Genomic DNA, 14,162 nt, shown 5'->3' with positions numbered 1-14,162 from the left:
GCCAAAACGGCAGAGTAAGACATTAAGTCCACAACATACTGTACATAAAATAACTTACAAAACAATTAAATGGCCAAAGTTGCTAAGTCTTAAAGATATTCATTGCTAAGTCCTAAAGATACAAGTGATTTTATGTATTTTTAAAGAAATATTTCAAGAAAAAAAGGAGCTGAAAATCCAAAAAACGTTTTACAAACAAGCTCTATCATCATCCTAGGGACTAAAGCACATAATATACCATCAGACATCAGGTTATAGTACAGGTATAAACCAATTAATGCTTTATAAATAAAGATGTACTAATAATAGCCTTTGTATTTTCAGAGAAGGCCATTCAACTTACAATGACTACATTTACATGTGCACCAATAATGCAATTATTTGTCATAATCAGAGTAAGTTCTTAATCGCAGTAAGATGTTTACATGACATGAGCAGAACTAGGATGCAGCTTTCTGTTTGAGAAGCACCTAGTGTGTCAGTTAAGAGAGACATACAAAATATGCAGAATGGTGGGTCCCTAGGACCAGGATTTAAAAACACTGTTACACTAACTCATTAGTTTGCCCATTTATGCTGCTTTGTGGTCATGCTTCAATCATGACAGGTAGACTTTTCACATAGACTAGAGTTGTGAACCGAGAGCAATGTTGTACTTCTAGATTCACCCCCTATAAAACTCCACATTACAGGAGCTATTAGAACTATTAGAACTCAACAAGCTCACAAAAGGCAAACGAGATACTGTCTCCCTCGGAAACATTATCCTACTGGTCTCATTGTTAGACAGTTTTACTTTAGAAAATGGTGCTCAGGCCCTATTGTAATTGCTCAGTCAATTCTTCTCCTTCTCCGAAATGAATCGCATTTTTGAGGGCCTAAAAACTCATGAAACTTTGCACACGTGTCAGAAGTGGTGAAAAATTACGTCTGATATGGGTTTCAGAATTAGGTGTGGCAAAGTGGCTCAATAGCACCATATTTAAAATTTCAATTAAGCACCCTTCGCACTATGTTTCACATACAGGTATGGAATTTGTTAGACACATGTAACAGCCTAATACTTAGAAAAAGTCCTTGGGTGCAAAATCTGAAAACCCAACAGGAAATGAGATATTTTGAATTTTCTCTGCAAAATTTTTGCAGTTTTTGCCATTTCCACACGTACTTTAACAAACATCTACTAGAGATTTGATCAGATCAACATCATACCTGGTCAGTCTAATCTAAAGGCCTTTGTGATGTTGTGAAGATGTTGAGTTTTCGTTGAAGGATGTGTCTGTGGTGGCCTGACAAAATGTAATGTTTCTCCATGAAACAGGAAGTTGTTGTAACTCAGGCATACAATGTCCAAACCTCACATGTTTTATTAGAGTCCTGGCCTGAAGACCTCCCCTCCGTGCTTCCTGAAACAGTCATGAATGCGCATTTAAAATCATTCTTGTCGGTTATTGGCTGGAGCATGTTTATTATGATTCGTGGTCCAGGCTGCACCAGTTTGTTTTTATTGCCGTTTTCGGAGCTTGTGGCGACTACAGAGACATCATTTTTTTACAGTGTGTTCAGGGGACAGGCAGCTATCGAATAGTGAAGAGATGTTTGCTGTATGTGACAAAAAATGTTTTGGCCTAAAAACGCGTGACATCACTTAGAGCACCTTTAAGGCCTTAGTGATGTTAAATTGTGAAAATCTTGAGTTTTTGCTGAAGGGCGTGTCCATGGCGGCCTAAAAAATCATGATGTTTCGCCATGAAAGAGGAAGCTGTTGTAACTATAATTAACTTGTATATAACTTTATAACTTGCAATATTCAGTTAGTCATAGCGCCACCTGCTTTCAACATGCTTTACACTGTAATTCACTCCCAGAAACACATTTAAATATGCCATGAAGTACCAAACATGCTAGAAACACATTAAATCATGCAACACCTGGCTAAGTGCTATGCAGTTAATGCCACAAAACATGAAGTTGTTGTAACGGCATACAATGTCCGATCTGCTCCAAACTTCACGTTTGATAAATAATAGTCCTGGCCTAAAGACATCTACATGGCAACAGTTGGCAGCAGGAAGTGTTGCACGTCGAAATTACTTTGCAATATTTCTCCTGTATTTACTCGCTTACATGCATGTCACCCATTATTCACTGCTTTCCTAAGGCCACTGGGTGGTGGTGGCCCCGGGTGCGAGGGCCCTTTCATCACTGCTTGCAGCTTTAATTTCGTCATTAGATTTTCTTACTGCCCCCTTTGCTATGGACCAGATCTGAACCAGAGTGAGTGTGTTTTGCTATAGTAATCTTAAACAAGAGCCAATGTAAATTTTCCAAATCAAATATGTTTATGCCACTAACAACAGCTGTGGACAAATCTTTAGACATCAAAATTAGGGGGAGAAACAGCAAGGAAATAGCATTATGTCAGTTCATGTGCATGATGAAAGTGTCTTTTTTGGTAAAGGAATTTGAATAAAATGCAATAAAGCAAACAAGTCTGTAGTGCTTTTAGACGGTAAGAACATTAAATGCCTTCTGTCATCATTTTCTCGTGTCATTTTTTCAACCTGTTTGATTGTTTGGCATATACCCAAATACCTTTTTGTAGTGCCTCGCATACCCTAAGCCTGTTCACAGACACTAAATATGCCTCACTTTTTCGTCAACTGTCTGCTTAACTGTTCTTACATCATCTTTTATACTCTTTTTCAAACTACAAACACAGACCTTCTGACCTCTTGGCACATACAATTTTTTTTATTTTCCAACTTTACTGTATCTTCTGTTTTTTATTTTTATTGTCCTTTTACATCTTCCTCTTTGAGTAGTTCTTAAAAGAAACAGCCCAACTGTGAGTGTTGCCATCTAGAGGATTCACCAATTAGCAGTCAATTCTACGCATGCTCAGACGCCAAGTTCAGACACGCAAATGTGCGAAAGGCTACAAAATTTGTTCTGCATGCGCACAGTTCATGCAAACATCTATTCATTTTGGCAGACCTAGCTGATGGTGAAATTCGCTTCATGTGTGTGTGTGGGTGACAAGTATCAGTATCAGCCGTGCCACACAAAAAAATCTCCAGTTTTCTTAATATTAGTGGGACATTTTAAAGGATAGTATGATGCTCCTGAAATATTCTTTCAACTTAATTTTTATTAACAACTCAGCATTCTAGGAACATTGATTTATAACATTCCAAGAACATAAAATGTCCAGATTCTTTAATGTTAAAAATATCATTTAAAGGTTAGTATGATGTCCTGAAATGTTCTTTCAATTTAATTTCTATTAACAACTCAACAATCTACACAGTAAAATCAATCCCATGGAGAACTTGACGAGATGCACAGCAAAATCCTTAGTGTTAAATGAACATCAATGGACACTTCTGGTTAACAAGCAGAATCACAACAAGAACAGAAAAAAGTCAACTGCAAATAAAAGAACACAATAAAACAAAACAGCATTACTGTATTCACTTACTACAAACCAGATTACCTTTATTTCTTGCATTTATGAACAAATGTTTCTATAATAATCTTAGTATATGCCTACAAAATGTGCCTCATGTGACCCTGGCACAAAACCCAGTAAAGACCCAGTAAATCTTTGTAAACTTAATAATGTTCTCAAAAGGTTAGCTTAAAAATGTTATTTATACTTTGTTTGTAGAACGTTTTTTTTTGGAATGTTTTAGTTGGATGTTCATCTAAAGTTTGTAAAAAATTTACCAACTGGGATCGGTACTGAAATTGTAAAAATGTGATGCTTTGAGCACTGTTGATCGGATTCGTAAACACCTCTGACTGGCCTTTGTGTTGACGTGCTTATCAGATATGTCTGTAATTGGCTACAATGATCAACGCTTAAAAGATTTTGTAAATAGATATCAATGACGTTCTTTACCGAGCACTTATACAGACACTTATACACTCGGGAGCGTTTGAATAGATGCCTGCTTTCAAATGCTCCCACTCCTGCTTTCAAACGCTTTCAAACACTTCTGTACATTGATCAGTGTAGCCAATCACAGACATATCTAATGAGTGTGTGAACACAAAGGCCAGTCAGAGGTGTTTCTGAATCCACCCAACAAAGCTCAAGCTTTAATTTCAGTACCGACTTGGTATCGCGGTCGGTACTTTTGACAACACTAAACCTTAATCATCTGAGGTTAGTTATCATTCATTCATTAAGGGGCTGTTTACACTACACCATTTTTAACTAAATATGGAATCTTTTTATGTAGTTTGGCCATTCATTTACACGACAACGGCATTTTGGGGGCCTAAAAACAAAAATTTTGTTATAATTATATATATATATATATATATATATATATAAAAATATATATAACTTGTCTTAAAAATGGTTTAAGGTTGGATGCTAAACAGTTTTGTCATTAATGCATTTAAACATTGTGTTACCGCCCATTTGTGATACTACAGAGTGTTCTTCCAACAGTGTTGTGACGATCAGATATTCTGAAAAATAGGCCACGTTCACACAACAGCAGAATACTGTTGTCAGTCCTGTATTTGATTCCTTAATAAGGCTGCGTTTACACACAGTACGGTTATTTACGGAAGTGACAACCACATTCTATAACCAAACTCACACCCATACATTTTCAGGACTAACCGCATTCTCAGAAATTCCGCGCAGTGTGAATGGAACAGGACTGGACAACTAGTTGTCTGTCAGGTAATACAGTGCGAGAGAGCCGCTCTTCTAAGGTGTTTTATGTGTGGTTTCACTTTCTGTACCTTACAGCAACAGAGATATGAGTTGTGCATCATCTTAAGGTGTTAGATCCAGGCACTGTTCTCCACCGGAAGAACTCCTGTCAGTTTTGTTTCTTTTCGAACACAAGACGACGCAAAGGACGTTAAAGACTCCAGCTAGCATGTGTTTACATTGATGCTGCTGTTGGTTAATGAAGTTTGAATGGATGAACTTGCGGTTCAATTGGTCTCTTGTCATGTCAAAAGTGATGAGACTTACTAGTAAGAGAATACAGGCTTGACTCTCGCTGCACATTCATACATTTCCACTCACTACAAACCAGTTTGTGTTTATTATGTGTACAAAAGTTCTTATTGAGAATTAACAGGGGTTTAGCTAGGTAATTTCAATGATTTATTGAGAATAACTTTCATTTGAACTTTCATTTTTAGTTGGGCACTTGGCCCTTGACTTTTGGTAAATTTTGATCTCTTTCAGCATTAATAAAAAAAAGTTGCGTATGTTCTTCGGAAGCAAAGCATTTCTTTCTGATGTTTCAGTTTCGGTTTTAATGAAAAAAACATTGAATGTGAAAATAAAATGCATTCTTGATTTTAAACAGAATTATTAAGTGCAATAAACCACGAAAAAGATCTCAATATATTACTCGACTGACAAAATATCAAAAAGATAAAAATACCAAAAAGAACTATATTGTTATGATTAATATAGTAATTATTATTAATAAAAGAATTGGAGGAAAAGATGCATCGAAAAAAATCGCTTTATAATCAAATCGTTACTCTTTGAATCATAATCAATCTTGTGGCAAGTGAAGATTCACACCTCTATGGCCACGTTCACACTGTCAGTTTTTGGGATTGACAACCTCATTTACTTACAGATGTGAGTCTTGAAATTTCCCATTCACACAGCAATTTACAGTAGCGTCTGGAACACTGCTGTTTTTAAGTGTTCTTTTATTTGCAGTTGACTTTTTTTCTGTTCTTGTTGTTCCCAAGTGACTCTGCTTGTTAACAGCAGGTGTCCAGTAGTGTTCGTGTAACACTAAGGATTTTGCTGTGTATCATGTTGCTACAAAGCTCTCTGTGGGATTAAAACGTTTTTTGAGGAGGATTTTACTGAACATTTCAGGAACATCATACAAACCTTTAAATTATGTTCTATTAACATCAAAGAAACTGGACATTTTTATGTTCTTGGAATGCTTTCAAAAATGGATTCAAATTGTAAGGACATGGCATTTCTCATCCAGTGTGAAACCCTCTTTAGGCTTAGTTTGTTTTGCTAAAGTTGGAGGATATAATTGATCAACTGCCAAATTATCTAGTGTGTTGATGTTATGGTTAATTTTCATCTGCATTTGGTGGGTGTTAATTTTAGGACCTGATTGCATACCTTCAGAAAGACTATTTCCTAAAGTCCTATTTTGGCACTTGTTATCTATAGAAGTGCATGTATTGTGCATGCATTCTCCATGGGTACCCCAAAATTCAATAAATTGAACAAACAAACAAAAATTAAAAATCAACACAAAGATTTCTCTTATTAGATATTTCCCTGTTCATTTAACCTGTGGTCTCATTCATGCTTTAGTTCTTGTGCTTAATATAGAAATACAAAATTTGCTTTCCATGACTATCCTCTGCATTCAACTTCCAGTGAACAGCTTTCTGTATGTCAGGAAACAACAGAGTATATCATGGGGAAGTGTTAAAGGAACAAGAAGCAGGCTAAACGAAAGCAAGAAATGGTCATCCTTTATAGTAGCAGCTAGTGTTGTAGTACTCGAGACCGGTAAGTTACAACCAGGTAAAGTAAGTTACCTGGTTGCCTTAAAATTTTGAGTTCATTTAAATAAAAAACATTGAGTTAATACAATGAAGGTGATTGGTTTAATAAAGAGAAACTCTAAATATGATGTTATTTGAACCACATTCATTATCTAAGTTGATTTGACAAAAAAAAAAATGTTGTGATAAATCATGAAAATATTTTTTTTTACAGTGTATGGATACTGTAGAAGAAGGGCAATTGTGAAAAGTGTTTTCCTTCCAAATGCACATTCAGTGAGACAAAATATGTTATACTATTGCTGACTCTAGTTTGTGTGTCATTCATTATTGGTCCCCCTATCCCACTGGTGCTAGCAATAAAGTGCTATAGCCACCATAGGTAAAATTTGTTGGCACCACTTTCTTTTGTTAGCCCTGCAGGAAAGAAAGCCATAAATACAGGTAGCTTCACACACACACGTGTGCGCACACACCTACACACACAGAGAGAGAGAGAGAGAGAGAGAGAGAGAGAGAAAATAAGAACAAAACACAAAACTAACATCTGCCTTTATATTAAGATCTATAGACAATATGTGAATACAGCCATTTACAGTCTAAAAACCCTCACACAAATTGTCACAATAAAATATCTCTCATGATATAGGTGTTTTTTTTTTTTTGTAACATCCTCAAAAGAGTCTGTTCTGTCTTTCTGAAACATCACATACTTGCACACAATAACTACATGCTCACACCAGGAGACCAACAATAGCTTGAGTTGGCCTCTGTGAAGAATGTTTTTAAACAGAGCTTAAAACTACTAGACTGTCTGCAAAATGTTTATTTCTTTAATGCAACAGGCTCCATACTTTATCTACCCCCTGCCTGCTATGGCTGCCCCACTCACTAGAAAGAACAGCAGTCTGCCATAAAACTTTAGTTTCAACACTTGGCTCACTCACTCATCAGTGCATCAGATGAACTTTTGCATGCTGGCCCAGAAACAGCTCCAGCCAAGCTGCCTAATAAACTGTGCTAACTGAGGCCCCAGAAGACTCTGAAAGACCATCTAGTGGTTGCTAGAAAGAAAAAAAGTAATCTGAGGTTCTAATGATTTTTTTAACATGTAAAACACATGTTTGCAACCAATTGGACTATGAAAAAGTCAAAAGATTATGATGGAAAGCAGTCTGGCCCACAACATTCTTACCTTGTGCTGTGCAACTCCACCGACCGGCTTCATGTTCTGTCCAGCCAGAACCATGGACTTACATTCCACACAGGAGCCGATTGTTAACTGCTTGCCATTGTCAATTACCAGGGTCTGGCTGACCCTTGGAGCATAGAGGAACACAGGCAAGCGTTCAACGCACACCGCTTTCAGCCCAAGAGGTCTCTTCTTCTCTTTCCTGCAGAAGAAGCAGATGAACGTGTTGCAGTTATACTGGCGTGCCCAGGGGCTGCTGGACGGGCCTGATCCTGAGCCCTGACTCTCATGTTGGGTCCACTGGCCCAGCAGGTCATGGTAGCACAGTGCACAGGCAGACACAAGGCCTGTGGCATCAGCAGGGCGGGCACGGGGAGCGGGAGGGTGGACAGTTAGAAAAGGAAAAAAGGGTTCTCGCTCTCCACAACGCCCCGGAGGGTTAACGTGAAGCTGATACTCTGTTCCTCCAGAGAGTTCCTCCCCACACAAGTAACAGATGGAGGTGTGGCTTGAGGTTGTTATGGCAGTCTGAGAAGGGGTCAGCAGAGGTCCTCTGGGGGGGGATACCAAGACTCCTCCTCTTCCCATGGCCAGGTGGTATCTCTCAAGGAACGTGCTGACGGAAGTAATGAGCTCCTCACTAAGACAGAGGCAGTACTCTGCCCAGACCCCCTCCAAGATTCTGTGACATGCGACACAGCAGTGTACCTGTCCATTCCGTACACTCTGAGCATTAGGAGGGCATGGTAGCAGGTTTATGAATGGAAAATACATTGCACTGCGGGCTTTACTTGCACCAGCATGGGTGTATGCCGTCCTGACCTCTCGACCGCAGTCCTGCCCGCATAGGTAGCAGGCCTCCCTGTGGTTCTGTGGCATGGAGGGAAGAGGGTGGATTTTTGGTAATCCATCCACACATTCATTCATGGCAGGTGGAGAAAGAGGGGTAGCAGCACCAGTGTTGAGGGGCACTACATAGAGTCTCTGGAGAACAGGCACATCTGCTAGCTCGAACCCTCGCCACTGCTGCATGAGGGAGGAGTGGCAAGTGGTACAAACCAGAGTATATCCACCCAGGTTGAGTGGCACAGCACCGGGTGGAGGGGTGTGAAGCCACAGAAAAGGAAAGAATGGTTCACCGGACGCTCTCTCCTGCTTCTGCACAAACACTCTGAAGCGGCCTCCTGCTGAAAGCTTGCTTCCACAAATATAACAGACGCATTCGTCAGCAGAAAGACTGGAGTTACATTTGGCAGCTTGACGCCTCTCTACATCAAAGTGCGATGATGCTGCGCGCTCTCTCTCATCATCGCAGGTGATGTTGATCTCGCAGCTGTCAGACGCGTCCAAATCACCGGTGGACGCATGTATCCACTGCTTAGTGCACGTAATTATGCCGTTATCCTGCAGGGGTGTGCGCACAGATAGACTGTCATACTGCTGGACAGCCATGGACACCGATGAGTGCGATATGTGATTGATGATTTTAGTCGCACGCCGATCTGATTTAGGTACGTCCTGAGCTGTGTAAACTCTGGTCGGATATCGCGCTGACTCAGGACTGCTCTTAACACTCATTGCGCTCTTTCTACTGCCTTCTCTTGAAGCTTTATTAGACGCACGGAAACTTGTGGCATTATTGCTATTCATTACACACGCTGACAGGTCCAAGTCCTGCTCGGACAAGTCATTATCAGAGAATGAGGAAATGTCCGACTCATTGGCGTCATAATTACTAACGCTCATTCTCCGCTCAAGATCGTAGGTAATGTTCCGTAAATCGCACTGGTATGGTCTCTTGAGCCAGTACATGCGCTTCTCGATGGGCGTCCTGTTGCGCTCGAATGAGTTCCACTGTTCGCGCAGGAAGCAGTGGCACACGGCACACACCAGAGCGTCCCCATCCGGACTGATCTCCGGCGCGCCAGGAGCCGGGTCCTGGCCTTGCAGGAAAGGGAAAAATGGGCTATCCTTTTCTCGTTGGTATTTTACCTGTAAGCTCAGCTCTTTTCCCGGCGTCACTCCGCTTCCACAGATAAAGCAGTGGATGAAGAAAATCCCGTTGCGCTCGGGGATGCACACGCTGCCGGACAGAGCGCTCTCCTCCCCGGGCAAAGACGAAGCCATTCGCTGTAGCGCCTTGGAGGTCGGCGTGAGCTCCGGATCGTTCATAGTTCCATGCGCAACAGAACTTCAGAATCACAAGCAGCGTGATTTCAAATCCACTAACATTCTTTGTGCGTTTTCTCACATATGTAGCGCCATTGATCCCGCGGAAAAAAACTCGTTCACTCCGCAAACTCGCTTGGTCCGCCGATTTCTGATTTGTGTGTCAGTGTAACAATACAGAAAAGCACATTTGAGCCGTAGTCTGGAGTCACATCCTTATGAGGCGGTGTAATCCGTGTGCTGTTAGAGAGTAAAAAGTCTTATTGAAGTTGTCTGGCGAAGTTTCCTCACACTGTGACTGTGAGACGACTGAACTGAACACAGCGCCATCTCTCTCACTCACTCAGTGTCACACACGCACACACACACAAACACATTTATGTTTGTTTCACTATATAGTTAGGACATCTCATAGACTTCCATTGTTTTTATATTAGGTTAATGATATTTTATATCGCCTAACACGACCACTGCCACCAAACATAACCTGAGACCTGTGCAAAACACTATTTTTTAATAGCCTATATGATTTGGCCAATTCATAACCCAAGTCCCTTTTAAGTTTGGCTCACTAGCTGCAGTTCAACAGGTTTTACTAGCCTATATTAATGGGGTAATTTTTAATAACTATGACATCTCATAGACTTCTATAGTTTTTATATCGGGTAAATTATATTTTCTCCAGCCTAACCTGACCCCTACCCTACCCCTAAACAAGCAATAGATTTTAATATAAACATGATTTTGGCCACAGTTTTTACAATCACTTGTGTAATCAAGCTAGAGACAGGGTTGGGCAAAAATACATTAAAATGTATTTTAAAATAAAATACCAAATACCTTAATTTTAAATGTATCAAAATAAACTACAAAATACAGCATGTATCAAAATAAACTATTTTTGTATTTTAAAAATGCTAAAAAATACTTGGAGCATGGAATTTATCCACAAACCTTCCATCAATTAGCCTTTTTGATCTATCCCTTCACCATTACACTGACTCAGTTGATTAAGTAAACAATGTTTAATAGCAACAGCTTTTCTCTGCCTTAGTCATGGCAGAGTAAATAAATAAATAAATCTGTACATATAAATAAATCTGACACATGCAGCCAGTTAAAGGCACAATATGTTGGATTTTTAGATTAATATATCCAAAAACCACTAGAAAAGAGTTATATATTTTGTTGACTTGTGTATTTACATTATCCCAAATGTTTTAAAGAATGTTTAAATCCAAGGAAATAAGCAGTTTTAGCCAGGACACGGGCTGTGTCTGTGCGTCGCCTATCAATGACATCATACCCGCATTATCCTCGATTTCTGGTTTTATTTTGTATAAACCATGGAAACACCAAAGACGCTTTGGTATATTATGGTTTTTATTAGACTGGTGAGCAACTGTTTGGATGGAAACATTCATCGACAGAAAACGAATCATGTTATATAGTTCAACACAGTAATTCTTCTTGTTTCAACCTCGTTTTTTTTTTTTTTTTTTTGATCTACCGCAAGTACCATTTTTTTATCAGGACTAATATCGATCTAGCTTACTGCAGTGTGCAACAAGTGTCTCATAGCAGCCACCGAGTAAACGCACAGAGTAACATTATAACACCGTTCAACACACAAATGCATCTAATATGATAAAACGTAACGTTACAAACGTTTACGGAACAGTCGGGGTGTACACCCCCAATATTTGCATATGCCAGCCCATGATCAAGCCATTAGACAAGGACAGAACGTCTGGATGTGCACAGCTGAATCATCAGATTAAGTAAGCATGCAAGAACAATAGCGAAAAATAGCAGATGGAGCAATAATAACGGACATATACTTACATGATCTGATGTATGCAAGCAGCATGCATGACAAACATCTTGTAAAGATCCATTTTGAGGGTTATATTAGCTGTGTAAACTGTGTTTATTCTGTTCAAGGCAAGCGTGAGCTCCGGGGGAGGGGGAGCACGTGAATTAAAGGGACCGCAACCTATATATCGATGCATAGTTAATGATGCCCCAAAATAGGATTGAATTAAAAAAATGAATTAAAAAAAATATATGGGGTATTTTGAGCTGAAACTTCACAGACACATTCAGGGGACACCTTACACTTATATAACATCTTTTAAAAATAAGTTCTAGGGCACCTTTAATTAGAGTAATCTACAGAGCTTACATCTTGAGATTCAGTGTTTTGACAACCATATTCTTAATGAACTGAAAAAATAGTTGTGTACAAACTGTTTTGCACAAAATGTTTTAACACGTAATTTAGACACACACAAACATCAACATTCAGCATAAGAATCTCAACAATTGTGACAACAAAGCTCCATGTCACAATGCATGTCACCATAGTACAAAACGCATCCATGGCTCCCAGCATGCATTGCAGCATGAAATAATTATACATGATTATACATGAAATATATATTACATTTTCTTTGTGTGCTTTTATTTTTGCTGTTGTTTTGATGTGACCTCTTAATAGCTTGTTTTGTGAAGTGCAGAGTTGATCTGTTTATCTGAATATGCTGATTGTCACCATTGTTGAGATACACTGTATGCTGATTGTTGATTTTATGTGTGGTCCAGTCCAAAATAGCACATTTCATATGCTTTTATGGTCTTGTGAATTTACAATTTACCTTTGTGCGGAGTTGAAGTCCACGCTGTCATAGAATGGCCCATTTGTGATTTTAGAAGGGTGCTTATGGTTCACCCAAAAATGAAAATTCTGTCATCACTCTCAAGTTGTTCCAACCCTTTATGAATTTCTTTCCTTTGCTGAACACAAAAGAAGATATTTTGAAAAATGTCAGTAACCAAACAGTTCATGGTCCCCATTGACTTTAATAGTATTTTTTTTCCATACTATGGAAGACAATGGAGTCCATCAACCATTTGGTTACCCATAATCTTCAAAATATCTTATTTTCTGTTCAGCAGAAGAAAGAAACTCAAACAGGTTTGGAACAACTTGAGAGTGAGTAAATGATGACAGAATTTAATTTTTTGGGTGAATTATCACTTTAATGTCTTACGTTATAAACTCACAGAGTTGTTTTAATTACACAAAACACTTATGATCAGTGATTAGACTGATGAGATCAGTGAATTAGGCAACTTTGTAATGATATCATCATAAGTAATCAACATCACCTGATCTTATTTCATTTGGCTTCTTATGACACATAAAAGTGTTTTTTAAACAGTTTTAAATGCCAGATGTAAAATAACATAAAAAAAAAAAATCAATGACAAAGTGTAACGCGGAAAGACGGAGAGATCCAAATGCAGTTCTAGAAGTTTATTAACAAAATAACAAAAGTAAATCCAGGCAAAGGCAAAAAACAAAGTGCATCCAAACATGATGAAAGGCAGGCAGAAACAGAACTGAAAACAAGACACATGATACATCCACAAAGGACAACACCATGGGCCAGTTGCATGAAGCTAGTTAAACAAACTCTTGAGTTTCAGAGTACGTTTAGAGTTGACAAATTTCAAATCCAAACTGGTTTAGATCAGGGGCCCATTTCAATAAGGAGGTTCAACCAACTCTAAGTTAAATCTTGAACTCTGAGTTGACTTCTTCCCTGAGATGGGAAACTCTGAGTTTTCGGTTTCATAACAGCTTAATTGAGTTAGTTCAATCAACTCTGAGTATGTTGATCATTGGAGCTCCAAAATTACGATTCGCGATGGCAACAGAACCCGACAAAAAGACGTCCACTCTGGAGTCAATATGTAAGTTTAATTCTTAATCACTGTTATAATACCAGAGGTGAAAATTGGCAGAATGGTAAGTTATTGAAATAATATTCATTTTCATGGTATCCCACAGGTAAAAAAAAAAAAAGAAAAAGAAGAAAAAAAAGTGTGCAAATTAAGTATAAAAACATTATTCAATCTGGCTTTAAGCATAAAAGTTTCATGGGTGTAGGCTACATTACCTTACAAACATGTTACAAATTAAGTAAATATCATTCAGTGTCTATTTCAATTCAGCTTTTTCCACATAGTCTAATGCTCTTTTCACATAATTAAATGTTGTCTAATGCAATATGTTATTTATTTTTTTTTTTAATTAGGGTAATGAAATTAACATTTGAATTCTACTCAGCCAACATCAAGAAGGTAGAGGCTTGCAACAATGGAGGAGGACCTGCACCACCACCACTGACAGATGAAGAGGAGATGGCCACAATACCAAGTAATGGAAGAATATTAAAATCCAGCAGGAAAAAAATAA

General features: G+C 38.6%; 1 protein-coding gene across 2 annotated transcripts in view; it reads right to left on the bottom strand.

Moving 5' to 3' along the window:
- Window positions 1-10,130, bottom strand: part of gse1b (Gse1 coiled-coil protein b) — a 264,123-nt gene extending 253,993 nt beyond the window's left edge. For both annotated transcript variants that reach the window (XM_067389833.1, XM_067389834.1), the window contains exon 1: window positions 7,733-10,130. In XM_067389833.1, coding sequence (XP_067245934.1) covers window positions 7,733-9,901 — 2,169 coding nt within the window. In that variant the 5' untranslated portion in view covers window positions 9,902-10,130. The remainder of the gene's footprint in view (window positions 1-7,732) is intronic.
- Between the last annotated feature and the right edge of the window lie 4,032 nt (window positions 10,131-14,162).

The sequence above is a fragment of the Chanodichthys erythropterus genome, chromosome 7, assembly GCF_024489055.1.
Source record: "Chanodichthys erythropterus isolate Z2021 chromosome 7, ASM2448905v1, whole genome shotgun sequence".
Lineage (NCBI taxonomy): Eukaryota > Metazoa > Chordata > Actinopteri > Cypriniformes > Xenocyprididae > Chanodichthys > Chanodichthys erythropterus.
Note: the sequence above shows the minus strand (reverse complement) of the source record. Positions and strands in the feature narration are given on the sequence as shown.